The 20,878-nt window shown below is 44.4% G+C and overlaps 1 protein-coding gene across 1 annotated transcript in view; it reads left to right on the forward strand.

Annotated features, from left to right (window-relative positions):
* Window positions 1–20,878, forward strand: part of LOC147635076 (protein FMP32, mitochondrial-like) — a 46,649-nt gene that overhangs the window by 13,548 nt on the left and 12,223 nt on the right. The window contains exons 4-7 of the mRNA XM_086804352.1: window positions 10,052–10,128; window positions 10,233–10,289; window positions 10,409–10,475; window positions 10,568–10,631. Of these exons, the coding sequence (XP_086660478.1) occupies window positions 10,052–10,128; window positions 10,233–10,289; window positions 10,409–10,475; window positions 10,568–10,631 (265 nt within the window). The remainder of the gene's footprint in view (window positions 1–10,051; window positions 10,129–10,232; window positions 10,290–10,408; window positions 10,476–10,567; window positions 10,632–20,878) is intronic.

Genomic DNA, 20,878 nt, shown 5'->3' on the forward strand with positions numbered 1-20,878 from the left:
TTAAGCCCCCAACTCCCAATTTTTGTTGATTAAGTTCGGGCCAGCCATATGCAGGACACTCTTGCATAGAGGAGACAAAACAAAAAAAAAGCCTTCAATCAGGAGGATTACCCTTTAGCCGGCACTCTTTCATGAACATGCACTCCTCCTTTGAATCAGTGCATCTCTTCTTCATGGCTTTTCCTCTAGGTTGGTTGCCCGTTGATCAACGCACTTCAACTTGCTGATTTTATTTTATTTTTTTAAAACCCAACACACACGACTATTGGGCCTTAATGCCACGTGTACAAACACATTAAAAAAAAACCATAAACTCCACTCCTCCGGGGCCAATACCCCTTTTTACGGGATCAAAAGCACCTCTCCGATCACGTGGACACACACTACCCTCTTCTCCGACGGCTTATGGCAGAGGAAACCTATGACTTCAGTTATTTACAGGATACACCCTCTTAGTCCATAGTGCCCTCTCCTACCCGTGTTTCTCCACCAGTCTCAGCCCCTGTTCCAGTGAGTGTGCCCCCCTTTTTCCAGCCCACTCATTACCGCATTCAGATAGCCACACCGACTTCTCACCTCCGAGAATTCGACATGTGGGTGATCCGTGTTCGTACTTCTGCACAGGATCTGGATCATTATTGTTTTATACTCAGGCGTCATTCTTATCTAGGCGCTATCCTCCCCGAGTGTAGCATCATTTTTCATGAATATTGCACTTATTCTGAGGACATTCATCCATCTTCATTCACGGTGCGCCCCTCTACACAGGGGTATACACCCTTGACACCAGTAGCTGCCCCTACCCCTGTACCTTCTTCTCCAGTAGCAGACTCTCGTGTGAGCTCAGTCCCAGAGGATCGCCCTTACTATATTGGATGGTCTATAGCAGCTTCACCAGTACGTAGCCTCTCCTCTCGGGATTTCCAGATGTCGCACCCTCTAGCCGATGGTTCTTACTAGAGCCCAGCGGCGTCATCAACAGCAAAAACCCCCAGAGCCTCATCACCCTGAAGTCTCTACATCAACATCTCCTCTCATGGAAGAACATGTTGACATACCAGCCCCTTCGGAATGGCAGTCAGCTTTGCAGCAACTTCAACAGCAGTTTCAACAGCAACTCCAGGAGTCTATGGCATCCTTGGCCTCTGAGATCCAGCAGCTCCACACGGATCACCACTCCTACACAAGTTCCGTACCAGCAGCAGATGTTTCAGCAACAGTACCAGTAGACGAAGACGTCATTCCTTCCGAGGTAGAAGGCGACGACCTTAAAACTCTTTATCGTCTTTTACAAGCTAGTAAAACAAAGAAATTGGAAATTACACCTTCTGATTCTTATGGTGGACAGCGCAATAAGCGCATCTTAGACCAATGGCTCTACAAACTGCAGTTATACTTTGAAACCATGACCCTTTCTGACTCCAAAAAGGTGATTTTTGCGGTATCCCTCCTCAAAGACACTGCTTTATTATGGTGGCAACGACGACAGCACGCTAGAAAAACGGTTACAACGTGAGAAAAATTCGAGCGGGTCCTCCGTAAGCAGTTCATACCTGCCAATGCGGATTTCCAAGCCCGTACTCGCTTACGCCATTTGGACCAAACTGGTTTCTTGGCCTCTTATATCTCCCAGTTCACCAACTTGATACTGGAGATTGATTCTTTGTCCCCAGCGGACGAACTTCATGCCTTTGTTGAAGGGCTTAACCCCACACTGCGTGCCGATGTTCAGAAATATAACCTTGTCGATCTTGCCGATGCCATACGATATGCCGAGCGCGTCGCAGACATTAATTCTCGAAATTTGGTTTTTTCGGTCGAGCTAATGACTTTTAGAAAGCCAATGGATCTCGTATGAGCCGAGATAGTCATCTGGCTCTTCTACCTCCCGGCCTAATCTCCAATGGAATAATTCTCAACACCCTCGCCGATCAGAAAGATCGTCCTCTTTTCGGTTCTGACGTTCTCACTCCTTCCAACCAAGCAGTTCGGATCGTGGACGGGACCAAAGACGTGACCAATCTCGCAATCCTCGTCCTTCTACTGTTCCTTCTGGACGGGATCAACAAAAGACGGGATTGTGCACAATTTGTAATGGACCTTATCGTTGGTTTGAGTGCCCCAAAAGACCAACCCATTGACAGAATTCTAATGCTGAACCCCCCACTTCTGAGGAGAAACCCCTAGTTGATGACAAAGGAAAGCGTGTAGTTAATCACCATGCTATTGCACATGCTTCAGTAATTACCGCTATTGCTACAGCACAAATTGCCTCTTCACCGTTGCCTCAGCGGTCTACTCAGGTTTGGGTTCTTCAAGGTTCTATTTCCAGTCACCCTATTCAGGTGCTCATTGACAGTGGGTGTTCTCATAATTTTGTGGAAACCACCTTGACTCAGAGATTGAAGATTCGGACTTCTCCAAGTACTGTTGTTTATGAAGTAGAGCTTGCCGATGGTTCCACATCCTCGTGTAACACCATTGCCAAATATCTCTCCTTTCGAATTCAGCACTATCGTGACAAATTGGATTTCCAAGTCATGAATTTGGCACATTATGATATGATCCTTGGTCAAGAATGGTTGTATCAATATGATCCCCTGATCAGTTTCCGGAACCATTCTATACAATTTACTCAAAATGGTATGCTTGTGGCTCTCGAAGGAATCAGAGACCAACCTTCTACACCAACCCTTTCAGCTCTTCAAGTGAAACGGTGGGTCCGCAAGAGTGGTTGTTTCTCAGCACTTTTAATGGTCTATTCAGCCAACGACTCTCCCGAGGACATAGATACAAAGGTGATGTATCTCAGGTAACCTTTCTTTGCTCCATACTTGGATCTTTTCCGTCAGGAGCTTCTTGCGGTTCTCCCACCTTGTCGACCAGTCGACCATGCTATTGATATTCTTCTTGGCAGTGCTCCACCTACTTGTGCTCCATATCGAGTTTCTTTTACGGAATCTCAGGAGATACAGCGACAACTTACTGAACTTTTGGAGAAAGGACATATTCGACCAAGTAAAAGCCCTTTTGGAGCTCCAGTGCTTTTGGTGAAAAAGAAGGATAAGTCTATGCGTCTTTGCATCGACTATCGTGCCCTTAATAAGTTAACTATCAAGAGTAAGTATCCTCTTCCACGCATTGATGAATTGTTTGATCAATTGCTCCATGCAAAGGTCTTCTCCAAAATTGATCTTAAGTCTGGATATCATCAAATTCGCATTCGCGAAGGTGATGAATATAAGACAGCTTTTCGCACAACATATGGTCATTACGAGTATCTGGTCATGCCATTCGGGTTAACCAATGCCCTTGCAACATTTATGAGTCTGATGAATGATCTTTTTCGTCCTTTTTTGGATAAGTTCGTCATTATTTATCTTGACGACATCTTGGTTTTCAGTCGTAATATGGAAGACCACAAGGCATATCTTAAGATCGTTTTCCAGGTGCTTCGAGACAATGCTCTTTATATTAATCCAGGCAAAAGTGAATTCTTCAAGACATCCTTGGAATACCTTGGACATGTTGTTTCAGCAGCAGACGGTATTTCCGTGGATCCAAAGAAAATACAGGTTATTGTCAATTGGCCAACTCCCACAAACATCCATGATGTTCGTTCTTTTTTGGGACTTGCCAACTTCTATCACACAAAGGTTCATCGATTTTCCGAAATAGCTGCTCCTCTCACCGAACTTCTAAAGTCCGCTCCTGCATTCCAATGGCCTGAAGCCGCAACACAAGCTTTTGAAAATTTAAAGACAGCTTTGACAACAACTCCTGTCATGGCTATTCCAGACCCTACTCTCCTCTTTGATGTTTACACGGATGCTTCTGATATTGCCACTGGTACCGTCTTAATGCAACAAGGACGTGCTATTGCGTTTGACAGTCATAAGCACTCTGCAATTCAAGGAAGATACCCGGTATATGATAAGGAATTTTTAGCTATTGTTCATGCCTATCGTGCATGGAAACATTATCTCCTTGGTGCGGATTCAGTGGTGAAAACAGATCATCATTCTTTGAAATATATCTCAACGCAATCAGTTATGAATGCTAGGTAAGCACGTTGGGTCGAATTCTTAGCCAATTTTCATATGACAATTGAGTATGTTCCTGGTCTTACCAATGTGGTTGCGGATGCCCTTAGTCGTATGCCGTCAGCTTCGGTCTTGGCTATTTCTACAGTTGAAATGGATATACCTCAAAGTTTCAAGGACCGTTATTCAAAAGATCGTGATTTTGAAAATGCATTTCGAATTCTCAATTCTCAGAATGCAATTCCTTCCGACTTAAAGACTTATGGAGCATATACAATAGTGGATGGTTTATTATATTATCAAGACCGTATTTGTGTACCTCATGATACTCATGTTCGAAGAGTATTGGTGAAAGAACATCACGAGGTCACTTATGCTGCATACCCAGGCATCCACAAGACTTATCGTCTTTTGACAGCTACATACTATTGGCCTCAAATGAAGCAAGATGTTATTAAGTTTGTTACAGCGTGTCTCTCATGCCAACGTATGAAAGCTAGCAGACAAGTTCCAGCTGGTCTTCTTTAACCACTTTCAGTTCCCAATGAACGCTGGGAAAGTATTAGTTTGGATTTTATCACTTCATTGCCACGTTCAGATTCTTGTGGTGGTTGATAGATTTTCTAAAATGGCACATTTCATCCCGTGCAAGAAAGCAGCCCAGGCTTCAGATATTGCAGTACTGTTTTTTATACAGTATATCTTCAAACTTCATGGATTGCCAAAATCTATAGTTTCGAATCGAGATCCAAAGTTTACAGGACATTTTTGGACTTCGATATTCAAGTCTCTTGGTACAAATTTACTCTTAGCTCTGCTTATCATCCTCAGACAGATGGACAAACGGAACAAGTTAATCAGATTCTGAAAGAAATGCTGCGACATTATGTTCAGTATTGATTAGCTTCATGGGAAGAATATTTACCTTTGGTGGAATTTGCTTATAATAATTCTTATCATTCAGCTATTGGAATGACACCTTTTCAAGCAGCTTATGGCCATACTCTCCTTATTCCTACCAACTGTGTTCTTCAACATAAAGTGGCTTTAGCAGACCACCTCATTCAGGAAATGCAAGATATTCTATTACAGATTAAGGATAAGATGATGAGCGTCCAAGAGCAATATCAACGCACAGCTAATAAGCGTCGTCGTCACATTGAATTTCAAAAAGGAGACTTGGTATTATTATATATTGTCCCTCATCGATACAAGACAATGAAATCAGTTTTCCCAAAGCTTCGCCCAAGATATTATGGACCCTTTCGTATTATTAAGAAGAACTCATCTCTGAGTTATAAGTTGGAGTTACCACCTTCTTGGGGTAGAATTCATCCAACTTTCCACATTTCTTGGCTCAAGAAGTTTGTGGACGGTGATTTTCCAGTTTTACATCATTTGGATTATGTTCCAGAAATCGAAGATGAACACATACTCTTAATTCCAGAGATAATTCTTGATGTCAGATAGAAAGAAACACGACTTAAACTCACTACAGAATTTTTGGTTAAATGGAGAGATCTTGATGATTCCGACTCTACTTGGCAAAGTGATGAAGACTTACAGGAATATCCAGAACTTCTTCGGGAATTCTTTCAAAGACAACCATCTCTTCTTAGTCGAAGTCTTATTTTAAGTGGGAGGGAATGTCACGATTGTGACTAACTCTCTTAATCTCTCCTTAATTACTCCTTAATTACTCCTTAATCCCTTATTAAGTGAAAGAACACCTGTGAAGAGTCACATCCTTACACATGGGTCACTATCAAAGGGCATGTCTATTCATTAAAAGACACACCCCTAAGTCCAAAGGACATAACCGTTGACTCAAGAGCCACACCCCTTCCCAGGGATGTGTCTCTTCACTTATACCCTTTCGGCCTCTATTTAAGAAAGGCCCCTGTCTCAATGCAAACAACTCAATCTGTCTTGTAGCATTTGTCTTATGTTTATTAATTAAGTCTTAATCATGTTAATAAAGCTATAAAAGCTTTACACAAATACACCATTCATGGTGGGAGTCCTCTCTCTCTATTTTTGCACATGTCTCTTTGTTGTGCATTATCTTTGTCCCAAATAATTGTTGATTTCTGAACATTGAAGTTACCGATTCTTCCACCGAGCTTCCGCATGTTACATTGGTATTAGAGCCTTCTTCAAGTGTGAAGATTTAGCCAGAAAACTAGAAAAAAAGATTTTTTTTCCCTCGCTTGTGTGGTTGGTTTCTAGACTCTGGTGGACCACCCACCCCTTTAGGTGTGACTTCTATCCCTAGAAGGACGGTTAGTTTTTAGCCTCCAGAAGCCTCCAGAAAGTCTCCCACACACAATGGATGGTAAGATTGCGTGCCGGAAAGGAAGTGCCTTTTCCCGCTATGGCGAGCTTCGATGAAGAGAGAGAACAAAGAACTTCAGAACAAGGAGCACCAGGGAATCCTTCGAGGGCGGTAGGCATAAGTGTGCATGACATGTTCCAGATGATGATGCGAGAAATCGCAGACTCGAGCACCGAATTGGAAGAGCAGAAGGCGCAAATCTTGGCGTGGAAGAAAGAACTTGTTTTTTAGTCCCTTTTTCTCCGTCTCCTTCTTTCTCTCCTTCAATTTTCCAGATCCCGATAGCAGATCCTCTATTGGATAACCCTTATGAGGGGTTATGACCGTAGTCGAGTTCGACCCTCAAGTCGCAGATGCGAGCAATGGAGATTCGATTGATAGAAGACCGTGCGGCAACATCCTGTGCTGCTGCACAAGAAGATGCTAGGCGATGTGTGGAGCACGAAAGATTTCTTGCGGCTTTAGATCTCAAGAGTGACACCAACGGCTTCCTTGAGTCATCCTTATGAGAGAGTGAACTTCAAGAAGTATAATGGTAAACTTGATCCCATAATCTTGTATTCCTAGTTGCATCAATTTGAAGCTTATTTTGCTGTAGTTAGAAAGAATGATACTGATAGAGTGATCTTGGCTGGTTGGTATTTGGAAGGTGAGGCCATTCCATGGTGGACCCAGTGGGCTTATGCCCACACCAGATTAGGTATGGTAGCTTATGTCTGGGATGAGTTTGTCCTCAATCTTAAGTAGCAGTTTCTACGCCTCAATACCTTGAGTGACACGAAGACGAGTTCAGGGGGGGGGCGTGTCAAAATGTGCAACCAGTCTGTTGGATTACATCATCTCCAGAGGGTCTACATCCCCTTTTTCATGCTTGTATTGGCCATTTATGAGGCCCTGCATTGGCATATCTTAGCAGAGATTATTTAGCATTTTTCTACCATTTGTTGGTATTTTTAGGCAGTTTATGTAGTATTTTATGCTATTGCCATGCTGTCGGCTTGCTACAGCTGGCGGCAGATCTCACCGATGTGCTTAAGGGTGTCAAGACTAGAAGATAGCGAATCCGAACGGCTCCACGAGCGTTGGAGGCATTCAAGAACCTCAAGGTGGCTTTGTCAGAAGCTTCTTGTCTAGCGCTTGTCTCATGGGACGAGCCGTTCCAAGTAATCACCAATGCGAGTAACATCGCGATTGGAGCTGTATTACAACAAAATGGCCATCCAGTAGCTTACATGTCTCGTAAGTTATTGCACATGGAAAGTAATTACTCGGTCTATGATCGGGAACTCCTAGTAGTTATTCTGGCCTTGAAACATTGGAAGCATTTCCTTTATGGCCGAGCATTTGAGGTTTCTCACTGATCATTAGGCATTGCGCTAGATTGAAACAATGCCTAGTGCAAATTGTAGTGACCATCTTTGAGGAGGAAGGGAACAATGACCTGGATTTAGAACACTCGACTCAACCTTGTTGGTTCGGGACTAGATGACATGAAGCACATATATGTGGATTCTGAGGAATTCAGTACACAATGGGAGCAAGCATTTGATGCCACAGGAACATGCCACTTTAGTTCAAGCAGTTTTGAATGATTCATTTTTACTAAAAGTTCAGTTTAGTACCAAAATTATTAAAATTATCATATTTGCCTTTAGTTCAAGCAGTTTTGAATGATTCGTTGTCTTCAGCTATTGGCAGGACTCCTTATGAAGCAGTGTTTGGAAGACCATTCCAATCACAACTGACCAGAACCTCGTCTTCAATACCTGAAGCGACGGAGTCTTACAAGGAGATTTTGGAATCTGTTAAAGATAGGTTGGTTAAAGCGGAGGAGGCCTACACTCGACGAGCCAATACAGACCGAAGGGATGTGAAATTCTCAAAGGAAGATTGGGTTTATCATCGGATTATGAAGCAAAGATTGAAATAGGTGGGCAAGTGATGCCCAAAGTTATCGTTAAGAAGCTTCGGACTTTTTCCTATTCAGAGAAAGATCAACAACGAGGTTTCAATGAAGTTGAAACTACCTCCGAGTTGGACTATGCACGATGTGTTCCATGTCAATTGGCTAAACTCATATGCAGGTCCAATCCCTTCAGAAGTTAAAGACAAAGCGGAACTAGACATAGTTGATGAAGCTGAGATGATAGTTCGAGAACAAATCCTTTTGCACTGCTTCAAGTATGGCTCAAGCCGAAGACAAAGACAATTCCTCACGAAGTTTCAAGACCGAGGTACTCATGAAGCGGTTTGGCTTGACAAAGACATCTTCAAAGACTATCTGGCTTTATTGATGAACTATTTGGAGGCTATGTAGCTTCTGTCGAGTTAAGCAAAAGCGGATGCTAGATGTATCCCGCACTTGGATGCCACGTTGACATATCTGAATAGAAGGTGCAAGACTTGGACTGGAAATTGGTCCCATGTGAGCCCAATTCAGGACGAGTCAGCTAGGGTTCCACTATAAAAGTCCAAGGTCAGGTGTGCATTGTCCTGCACATGAAGCAGTGCCAGTCCGTACTACGAGTCTCCCTCTGGAATGATGTTAGGTGTCCTGAGTAGTTGGTTTGCAACTAGTTGCCAGGCATTTGTAGAAGCATGTAGGTTGCATGTAGAAGGGGGTCAGTCCTTAGGGCTACCCTAGAAGAGGGATGCAAATCCCATACCATGAGTGGGAATTGGGTAGGCCCTAGGCCACCCAAGAAGGGCCAGGGAGGCCCTAGGCTTTGCCCACCAGCCCATAGAAGGGTTGGCCAGGTTGTCGGCCAGCCCAACGGGCTTGGCCAGGTGGCCGACAGGCCCTAGAGGCCAGCCCAGCCAGGCGGCCAGGCCTGATAGCCTGCCCAGCAACCAGTCGGCCAGTGCCCAGGGGCTGCCCAGCAGCAAGAACGGCAGAAGGGCCAGCCAGGACACCTTGTGTGAAACAATTGACAAAAAGGCATTTAATACCTACTGGACCAGGTCGTACAGCAGGCCGACCCCTGAAAAGCCAGCCGACCAGCATATTTTAGGGGGTATAAATAGCCCACCCAAAAAATGGTCAAAGCATCTCATTATTCACAAGGGGTTGCTGCAAATCCAAGGGCTAGGACAGCCAAGGTGAAGAGTGTAGGTTAAGAACCAGATTTTATTTGCAGAATTTGCATCATTCTAATAAAGCAAATATTCACAAGGGGTTGCTGCAAATCCAAGGGCTAGGACAGCCAAGGTGAAGAGTGTAGGTTAAGAACCAGATTTTATTTGCAGAATTTGCATCATTCTAATAAAGCAAATACAGCATTCATGGTGGGGGCCCTACAGAGGGACCCAATATTGTGTCCACTTCTTCCTCCCTCTCTCTCTCTCTCTCTCTCTCTCTCTCTCTCGCTCAGTATATCCATGGTACCATTGTATTACTTTTGGTCTCATAGGCCCTTGGGGTCTTTCGTAGACGTTAATATAACTCTCTCTCTCTCTCTCTCTCTCTCTCTCTCTCTCTCTCTGCACATCTCTCTCTGTGTTGTGCATTATCTTCATTGTGAACGATTGCTGATTTCTGAACATTGAAGTTACCGATTCTTCCACCGAGATTCCAGATGTTACATATGAAACTAAATAAGATGACTGAAGAGAGTCCAATTAAGTGATTAGCTGATTAGCAGTTTTATTTGTTTTACTTGCTTGCTATATCCAGGAGAAAAGGATCTCAATTGTACAGCGTGAGACAGAAAAGCTAAGGACTGATATCGACAAATTACGTAGTGAAATGAGGTTGAACTAGGTCCTACCTTCCTGTGATATGCATGAGCTAGGTTTTCACTTTTTCTGAATTTCTTCACTTCATGTAGCATTCACTAGATTCCACACTTCTACAGGTATGAGATGGAGAAAGTGTCAGCAGGCCAACGCTTGGACCTGAACCTAGAACGGGGGTAAGGTATCAGCTTTTAGGGAATACCGCAGCTTATCAAACAAAAAAAACCAAGTTTTTAGGAGTTTGAAGTGGACTGCTAGATCTATTATGAGTTGTAGTTGGCCTGCCTTCTTCCAGGAGAATGAGAGAGGAACTGGCAAATCAAAATGCAGAGACCTCCAATTTAACAAACAAACTTAACAAGGTGAGGGCTTATACGGTCCCACACACCTTTTTGGTTTTATGTGATTTGTCTTCCTTATCATCTTAATCAAACATTTTTTATGTTACAAGCAGGAAATACATGCTTTGAAGACGCAATTGGAGGCATCAAAGTATGAGGTCATCAAATATTGTATAGGTTTGTTTCTAACTAAGAAAGCCACGTTCTGCTGTTTTTGAGCCACTCGTGTTTCTGCAAGGTTGACACTCCAGTGCTTTGAGTTTATTCAGTGTATTGCACTACAAGGTGGTCCTGATTCAAGTGAAAATTTAAAGATTTCAGGGAAATTCAAATGATCTCAAGCTAGCATTCTCCTTCCAAACAGAACAGTTATTCAGAGCAGTTACACTAAGATAATAATTACCCATGCATTTGTTAACTGAATAAAGAGTGGTAAGGTATTAATTTTTACAGATGGTATCACTGCAAGACTTGCTGTGAATAGCTTTTTCTCCATGCTTCCTCTGCAGCTGCAGGGCATTGGAAGTGCTATCTGGTGCTCCTAGCTTTTTCTCCATGCTTCCTCTGGAGCTGCAGGGCATTGGTATTAAGTTTGCTTCATTGGAAGTGCTATCTGGTGCTCCTAGCTTTGTGGCAGTTTTCCTTCATCCTCTCAACTGTTCTTTTTCATGTTGATGCCTTCCACCAAGTCAGATGTTTTTCTGGCTGTAATTTGCAGGATTGGTTGCATGACCAATCATTAGGAGAGGAATGGACTCATAAAGCATCTCTATTGAAAGATAACGGGTTAACATCAAGCCAAAACAGATGAGGCCTGTATGTGTATACTCGAGCGTGTCTCCAATTTGGAAAATACCGATTGCCAAAATTGTGTGGTGAACTTGGGATCTCGATCATTGACAATCTTCTATGGCAATCCATAGAGTTTGTTCAGTTGCTCTACAAAGGGCTGAGCCAATTCATGGCTCTTGACATTTTACCTAGTAGCTATAAACCTAGCCATCTCAATCAATCGGTCCACTATGACCCAGATTATGCCCCCTACCAATCCGTGGTAAGCCAACTATAAAGTCCTTAGAGGTACTTTGTCACTTGTTCTCTGGAATTTGTAGTGGATGTAGCATACCCCTAATCCTAAGCCTTCCGGCCTTATTGGACTGAAATTGGGTACACCTGTCAAGAATGGCCTTGCGGAAGCAACACACACGCACACGTAGAGAGAGAGAGATGGAGCCGAACAGTGCTTGACTTGATTATTAGCAATGAAGATTGAATTTACAATGGGGGCAGATGCTCTTTATATATCCACGTGTAGAAAATGGCCGACCACCACCACACTTTGAGATACATTAATTTAACACCCTCTCTGTAGCTCATAGTGGGCATAGATGAACAAGCCAAGTTGACGTAGATGCAACCATGGACACCTCAGTACCAGCCGGATACCGAATACACCTCGGAAAATGCACCAAACAACCTGTCTCCTCAAGGAATGCCATCTTGAGCTTCAGCTGCCACATAGAATAATGAATTGCAGACAACTCCACATCCATGATCCTCCATTCGTTGAACTGAGAACACACACGTCCAAAAGATCTCCTGAACATTGAACTATCGACACATGACGCCCAAAATTCTCTGACAATGAACTAGGAACTCATCCCGTCCATAATGTTACCATAATGAACTGCAAACAAAAGCACGTCCATAGTGTTGTCAAGCCGTTCTTCTCGCCAGATGCATGTGCTTTGAACTCCGTCACACGGTTCCAATACACCTGATGGGAGCTTTGATTAGCCCCCTTTCCCGCTCACATGCCTCTCTCTGGCTGAAACGTGTGAGGGGAGTATCTCCATAGTTACGTTGAAGCTGACACCTCCCAATCCCCCTCTGCTTCAATAGCCCGAAGGAGATAAAGAGTCTCATTGCTCCTGGATAATGGGAACCCTGGTCCAAATGGCTTGCCACGAGATTTTAGCATGGAAATCATTCGCAACCTCGATGTCAACCAATTGATTATCAGGAAAACTATCCTCTGTAAACTTGAAACTGCCAAAGAGTGATGGTCATGGTCCTCGGATCTGAGTCTCGGAACCAACTCCACAACACGGAAACTTTGTTGTACACATGTCCACTGGTACAGATATCCTTTTCTCTTCATAGCCAATGCTAAAGTGGTATGCCAACTATTGTTGCCCAATGCATCTTGACGATTGCCATGTGAATTCACCAAGATCCACTTGTCCATATCAATGTCTTGAGTCCCAAACCCTTGATCCATCCTTGGCGGTCCCATTAAACTTCGCAGCTTGGGCAAATCTACCAGGCAACAAGTGTTGAAGTCGGTGGTTTTATGATGGGTGCAACAATAATGTAGGGCAGTCTTACAAGCCCTGAATAAGAGCACTTTGTGGACCAAAAACCCTTGCGGAAGCTTTGTGTGTGGGAACATGGGGCCTTGAAAAAATAGAACTACACGTAAAAAAAAAACGCTTTCTTTGCTTCAATGCCGACGTGGTGCCTCACTTTCTCCACGTGCTGCCGCGTGCCAAGAAACGCAGGTCTACCCTGCCTGCTCGCTTTGTGCGTTTCCTCAAGCCTTGGGCTATGTACTTTGCTACCTTGAACTGGCTTTATACAGTCGTGCTACTGCCAGCCTTGTGCCAGATGAAGACCAAATGCACCCCTGTGCCACGTTGAACTGCGGGGCTGGCCTTGCTTACCGTGCACAGACTTCTTTCTACCGGTGCCAAAAAATGCAGCCTGTCTTGCTTGGGACCTACAACGCTACTAGCACTGCTGCTTCGCTGTTGAGTTTCTTGCTCCACCCAAGCCACCAGGCGCTTCCTTTTCTTTGCCGCCTGCTTGCCAATGCTGCCCGCAAGAAACGCAGTTGATTCAAACGTCTGCAAGAAACGCGTGCCCGCAAGAAACTCTCTATTCAATGGCTGCCAATGCCTCGCTGACTTTGCTCTCTGCCTCCTTCACACAGCACCTGCTCTTCTTCTCTTCGTCTTCTCCACCTCTCTATGCGCTTGTCCAAGGACCCTAGAGCCTAAGCTCTGATACCAGGTCAAGAATGGCCTTGCGGAAGCAACACACACGCACACGTAGAGAGAGAGAGAGATGGAGCCGAACAGTGCTTGACTGCCTTGCATTGCGAGTCCTCTCACAAGATTGCAGCTCTGGGCCTTGTGAGAGGAACTGGAGCACATGGGCTCTCTTCCACACAAAGAAGAGGAACAAATTGAGCAGTGCTCAATTAGAACGGTTGGTTTATTGTCATTGCAACCTCCGTCTAATTGAGCAACAAGGCAATCCAATCGAGCCGCGCCAAGTGAATGTCGACAAGATTGACATAGAGTTGGTGAAGGATGTACCGGATATTCCTCAGGAGGAGCGTGACATCTATGCTATGCTTTACGAGGAGTTGATGGCACCAGCTCGTATCACACGAGTGCATGCATCTAGAGATGGCGCTTCTACAAGTGCTACGGCTACAGAACCTGAGATTTATGGAGCTGAGGCAGAGTCTTCTTCCGGCACAGAGTCAGAGACATCAGAGGATGGAGATGACCATGAGGAGGAGTCGTTGTCTCCGTCTGAGGAGGATGACTCCTGAGTCCTGACTCCTAATTCTATTTTCTACTTTATTTTGTACTATGTACTGTGTGTCACATGTGACACGGATTGTGTTTGACTATTTACTATTGACTCTTGAGCTTACTTATGATGAGCATTTACCATTGAGACTCTGTGTCATGTGATTTGTCTATTTAGTATTATCTATGATTGTTGATTCATGAATCATGATTGAAACCTGCAGGCTGCAGCCTGCAACCTTTGAAGTTAAAGTTTGGCATTTGAACTTTGTAGTTTGTACATATTCAGCATACACCATGGCTCATTTCTTTCTTGCATTGTTTTTATCTAGGATTGAAGTTTGAAACTTTGAGTTTGAAGTTTGAACATGGATGACTGCCTTGGCATATTTGGCATTTGCTATCCCATGGGCCATGGGCCCCTTATGCATAGATGATAGTACATACTTATTACTAAATCTTGATACATCATACAAGCATGCATATATTCAACATATTATCATTTTATCAATGCTATCAATGATCCCATATATTCTGGCATATAAATATCATATATGGTATTGATTTTTCACATGCCAAGATGGGAAAGTTTGAAACGCGTTTCAAACTTCTGGGAAAGGTTTGAAACGTTTCCAAAACGTTTCAAACGCGTTTTTTGAAACGTGTCGCTACTATGTCGTGGACCCTCAGTGCTGGCCGACTGGCTGCATGTTGCTGGCCGACTTGATGCAGTCGTGGAGTGCCTTTTTCAGCAGGCCGACTGCTCATATGGGGGAATATAAATAGGCCCCCAACCCCCTTGCCACTAGTGTATCATACCCGGGATTTTCTTGTGTATATAGAGCAGAGTTACACGCCTACATCTCTCTCTCTCTTGTGCTGTATTTTTCTGCATGCGTTTTTGCTCGTGTTCCCAGATCTGGTCATCATCTCCGCTGCGTGTTCTGACAAATGGCCCCTAGCCCCCACATTGTTTTGTATCATACATTGTTTTGTATCATAGATTCGGGATTTTCTTGAGTATATAGAGCAGAGTTACACGCCTACATCTCTCTCTCTCTTGTGCTGTATTTTTCTGCATGCGTTTTTGCTCTTGTGTTTCCAGATCTGGTCATCATTTCCGCTGCGTATTTTGACAAATGGCCCCTAGCCCCCACATTGTTTTGTATCATAGATTCGGGATTTTCTTGTGTATATAGAGCAGAGTTACACGCCTCTCTCTCTCTCTCTCTCTCTCTCTCTCTCTCTCTCCTTCTCCATTGCTGTATTTTTTCTGCAGTGCACTTGCTCGTGTTCTCAGATTTTGTCATCATCTCCGCTGCATATTCTGACATGGTATTAGAGCCCTAGGCTCTTGATAGATCTTGGGAATTGTGTGAGCAAGAGGGGGACTGTTGTGTTGTTGATTGGTGGACTGTTTTGGACTGCTCGGGAAGAGAAGAAGCAAGAGGAAGGCGGGCTGATTTGCTGGATAGCCACTTGTAGGTTTAAGTTCTTCTTTTTTCCCACCCACTCACCCACCCACCCACCCTTTTCAGTTACATCCCCACAATGGCAGATTCACTTGAGATGGCTGAGAAGCATGTGAAGATCTCGACACTCCCCACGTTCCTAGTGGACCGTCAGTTGTACGGGTATAACTATAGCATCTGGAAGGTAATGATGGAATCTGTTCCAAGGTTATGTACTGTACGGATCTGTACGTACTGTACGTTGCTTGGTACGGAAAAAAATTTTAAGGTACGTAAAAATACGTACCATTGGTAAAAATACATAAAATCTCAAAAATTTCAGCCACCTACACGGTATTTCAGTCCATGTCCACATTGACATATAAAACTTTCGAAATAGAGACACAACAAGGTCAAAAACCTACTAATTCAAAAGTGAGAAATTAGAATCACAAGTCAATGCATGATTGCTCTGACAAATTCAGTGCACAATGCCATACAATTTCAATCAGGATTCAGCAATCATGCAATGCATAATATTTAGTGGGCAGCTCAGCTCAGCTCAGCTCAGCTGAGAGAGAGAGAGAGAGAGAGAGAGAGAGAGAGAGAGAGAGAGAGAGAGAGAGAGAGAGAGAGAGAGTTATGTTGCTGCCTTGGGGGGGTGGCGAAAAGGGGCTGAGACCAGGCGAACACAGAAGATGAGCAAGGGTGGCGAGGCGTCGGGAAGGAGGCGAAGCAAAAGGAAGGCGGCGGCGACAGTAGCGACGGAGAGAGAGAGAGAGAGAGAGAGAGAGAGAGAGAGAGAGAGAGAGAGAGAGAGAGAGAGAGAGAGAGAGAGACTGTAGAGGCCCTTATCGGAAGGTGTGCACCGTACGGAGTCCAGACACTACCGCAGGCGAAACCCAAAAAAAAACGTTTATCCAGGCGAAACATTTATTGCAAGCAAGCCAAGCAAAGCAAAGCAAAGCCAAAAAAAAAAAAACGCGTACGGATCGATCCGTATGTACGGATCCCCGTACGGTACGGATTGGATCCGTACGTACGTTTTGATCCAACCTTGATCTGTTCTAGAGTCTTATGACCTTGTTGATTTCATTGTTGTTGGGGTTCCACGGCCGGAGGTAGAGGAAGGGGAGTTACCTTTGATTCGGAATGAGCAAAGACTCAAGAGACTTATATAGATAGTTAAGAGAGAGAGGCAACGGCAAGGGCCAAGGCAAGAGGAGACTGCATCCCCAAACGGTCAGAAAAACGGTCACAAAACTGACCATTGGAGAGTGCAACAGCTTTTTGCCGTCCTCCACAGAGCCCCCCCTCCCCCCTCCGCCCCCGTGTCCCGGGTCGTAGCTGTCCTCGTCCCCCTGTCCTTGTGAAGGACGCCTTCGTCCGTCCCCGTTGTTGTCATGTCCTGGAACGGCGTCCTCGCGTCCCAAGGTCCCATCCCCTGCGTCCCAAGGTCCCATCCCCTGCGTCCCCTGTGACTATGCTATGATGACAAGTGGAGAGCCAGACAAAATCTGAAGTGACAAGTGTGAGGCCACTTGTCTCACTTTGATTCACTTTCTAACAAGTGTCAGGCCACTTGTCTCACTTTGGTTCACTTTCTTGCCACATGTCCCAATCTAAGAGATGGGTCCTTCCATAAACTCTCTAAAAAATATCCCAATTGGTAGACATTCTGTCGTAGAGGCATTGTGCGAACTCTTGGTATCTACTCAATTCCCGATGTTAAAATTTCCATCAGAGTCAGGACAAAAATAGTAACCCTCATAGATTTTAGGAGTGTCAGGCCACTTGTCTCACTTTGGTTCACTTTCTTGCCACATGTTCCAATCTAAGAGATGGGTCCTTCCATAAACTCTCTCTCTAAAAAATATCCCAATTGGTAGACATTCTGTCGTCGTAGGCACTGTGCCAACTCTTGGTATTTGCTCAATTCCCGATGTAATGATGCGAATAAAATTTCCATCGGAGTTAGGACAAAAATAGTAACCCTCATAGATTTTAGGAGTGTGGTCCTTTGTATCCCAGGATAATCTCCCATTTCCAAAGCTTATACTTTCCAAATATTTAGACGTCTTGGAGTCCACCAAACCCCTTTCATACTGGGAAATGTCTAGTTTTGTGACACCATGAAGTTAAAGTTACCTAACAGTTCGACGATGCATGATGTTTTCCGTGTTTCTTGCCTAAAACCATATGTTGGACCAGAAGTTTTTGATGTTTGAGATAAACAGTAGCCAAATGTGGTTGACGAAGCAGAAGTCATTGAGCTTGAGGAGATCCTCCTTCATAGTTGGAAGCATGGTTCCGGTCGAAGACTCCGTCAATTCTACACGAAGTTCCGAGATCGAGCTACCTATGAAGGAGTTTAGCTAGACGAAGAATTCTTTCAAGAGTACCCCCAGTTATTGGGGGACTACTTGGAAGCCATGAACCTGCCACCAAGCTAAGCAGGAGGGAATGTCGCATGCACTCTACACTGTAGTGTATGGCGACAAGATGGCTCATCTCATGAGTGCATCATTGCACATCAGTAGGACCCTTCAGGATACGATATTGTTGTTTTCCGTGTCCCATTGTAATCCCCAGTTCGGGACATGTCAGGCACAAGTTACGTAGGTCATTCCTTAGCCTTAGTGTGTCAGTCAGTCAGTCAACTCCCTTAACCCACTTGAAGAGAATCATTCATGCATGTAGAAGTCAGTAGAAGCATTAGGGTTTGCATTAGAAAGCATTCTGCATTTGCATAGCATTCATCTCATGTGCATGTGAACCCTTGCATAAGCCTTGAATAAGCATTATACCATTTATCCATATTTATCATCCAGTCGGCAGCATTGATTGCCAAGTCGGCTAGCTTATTTAGCATTAAAATCATCACTATCATCTTGAATAAGTTGTGTATCAACAATCGGCCAGCTCTGTAGCCAGCCAACCAGCCACTTGCCTCCATATAAATAGCATGCGATTGTTTCCATCATTCATTCATCATTGATTCAGTATTCAGCACATCAAGCATCATCGTTTTGCAACATACAAGCATCCAGCCTTCAACAGAATGCATTATCATCAGCATAAGGAAGAAGTGCTTCAGTCCATCTGCATTTCTCAGCCCTACAACAGATTTCTGCATTCATATAGTTCATCATTTTCTCCATCTTCCTGGGTGAAGGTAAACGCAACATATTCAATCATTCTCCTTGCATATTCACAGCCTAGAACAGTCCCAATTCAGCCTCTTTCTCAGCCACAGTTTGCAGCCTTCCTATAGCCCCTTGGAAGAGTGCATTGGCTTCGAGATTGGACATCATTGGTGCTTCTACAACAGTGTACAGTCAGCCCGACTCTTGGTCTTCTGAAGGTCTTGTGTTTGGCTTATCTACAGCCAAAGTCAGTCATTCTCTTCAAAGTAATAAAGAAAATACGCTTAGCAATGGGAGGGGGCTCTTCATTGGGTATTGTGCGATAGAGAAGGTGGTGTGAGACTTGTTGGGTTTTATGCTGTGTATGCACCCAGAGGAGTGCTAGTGATCATCAGTAGGTTACTGGGGCACTTTTTACTTCAGTTAGTGGAGGTTTTTTCCCCCAGTTTAGTTCATTTTCACTTATATGCAGTTTATAAGTGTTTTGGTCCACCCGGCACATTTATGGCCGGTCATGTGAACACTTATCCTTTAGGGGTCACTATCATGTGGCTTGTACTTCACTTTTTCTATCATTGAATAGTACAGCAGTCGTGTTCACTCCTTCTGCTTGGTTTTCCACGCCTATTTGCTTTCTGTAAACCCTAACCCTAACCCTGTCCTGCCTTCAATTGGTATCAGAGCCATTGAAGTTTGGCCTTTGCCCATTGCTGTACACTGCCTGCGCTCAGCACTACCCGTACATCATACGTACACTGCCTGCGCCGACTTCAGCAAAGCATTGAAGCTTTGTGTTGCTGCAGCCCGTACAGCTGTACCAGCCCGTACATTCAATCGAAGTCACCTTCACCTGTGCGCCGTCAGTTAATCTTTACGCGTGCTGCCCGTAATCAGTCGCCTTCAGTCGGGTACCATAGTACGCCGCCTACAAGTACTACTAATTTCCTTTTCAGTCGTGTACAGTGCGCCGCCTTCAGACCGTGTATCTATGCGCCACCTGTAACACATCGCCTACAGTTACTACGAGTAACCTTCACGTCGCCTTCAGCCCGACCTGTGCGCCACCTGCAAGCGCTGCCTGCAGCCCCAGACAGCGCCGTCTGTCACCTGCGCAGCAACAAGCCTTCACCGCAGACTGTACCTGCACAGTACTGTGGACGCCTCAGTATCCGGACTGTACCTGCTTGCTTACAGAGGACTGGTTTCGTAAAGTACCTGCACAGTACAACAGTCTACGAGTACAACAATCAACTCATATCTCAGCTGGTAAGCATTACAGGTTTTGAATTTTGGGCATTCTTATTTTTCTCTGTGAAAAATACACAGGCACAACAAGCAGTTTTTCTATCAAGGAAAATATACAGGCACAACAGGCAGATTTTCTAGCAAGAAAATATACAGATTTTTGCACAGTTTGGGTGCAGTAAATTTGGGCATTTTTGGGGCATTTTGGCCTTGTGTACGCCATTTGCTGCTCTACTCAGTCATTGGTGCATTAAGCTGCACATTCAGAGGATTGAGAGTGCAGGCAGATTTGGGTGAACTGTATTCAGTGGAGTACAGTTGTTATCAGGGTTTTTGCTATTGGGTTTTTTGGTAAACAGGTACAACATTGTGCGTAAAGCATAATGGCAAATCAACAGCAAAGTGATGTATTCACATATTTGTCTAAGGAAGACAAATTGGATGGCACGAACTACTCCTTGTGGAGTTTTATGCTGAAAAATGTGCTTGTGGCAAAAGGTCTTTGGGATTTTGTTAGTGGTGATGAACCACGTCCAGGTCCATTGGCTCCAGAGACTCCTCCTCAAGGGGGTGCTCGTGGACGAGGACAACAGGTACAGGCTCCAGGACAGCCATTGCCTGTTCAGAGAACAAATGCTCAAAAGACATGGGATGCCAGGGATGCACAAGCATTGTCACTCATTGCATTGTCAGTTCAGAGGTCCATTATACCTCATATTCGTTCAGCTGGCTCTTCACAGAATGCATGGGTGACTTTGGAGCAGATGTATGCTGCTCGTAATGAGGCTAGGATCTCATTTTTGAAAAGAGAGCTGGAAAATCAGAAAATGAATGAAGGAGATGATATGTCTAGCCATTTAAACAAGCTGCAGGATTTGAGAGAGCAACTCATCAATGTGGATGAGATTATTCCTGAGACACAGCTTGTGTCCACCATCTTGCACTCTTTGCCAAGATCTTACTTGGCTTTCCATACCTCT

The sequence above is a fragment of the Cibotium barometz genome, chromosome 10 (assembly GCF_041138505.1).
Source record: "Cibotium barometz isolate CiBa-2024 chromosome 10, ASM4113850v1, whole genome shotgun sequence".
NCBI classification, from domain to species: Eukaryota; Viridiplantae; Streptophyta; class Polypodiopsida; order Cyatheales; family Cibotiaceae; genus Cibotium; species Cibotium barometz.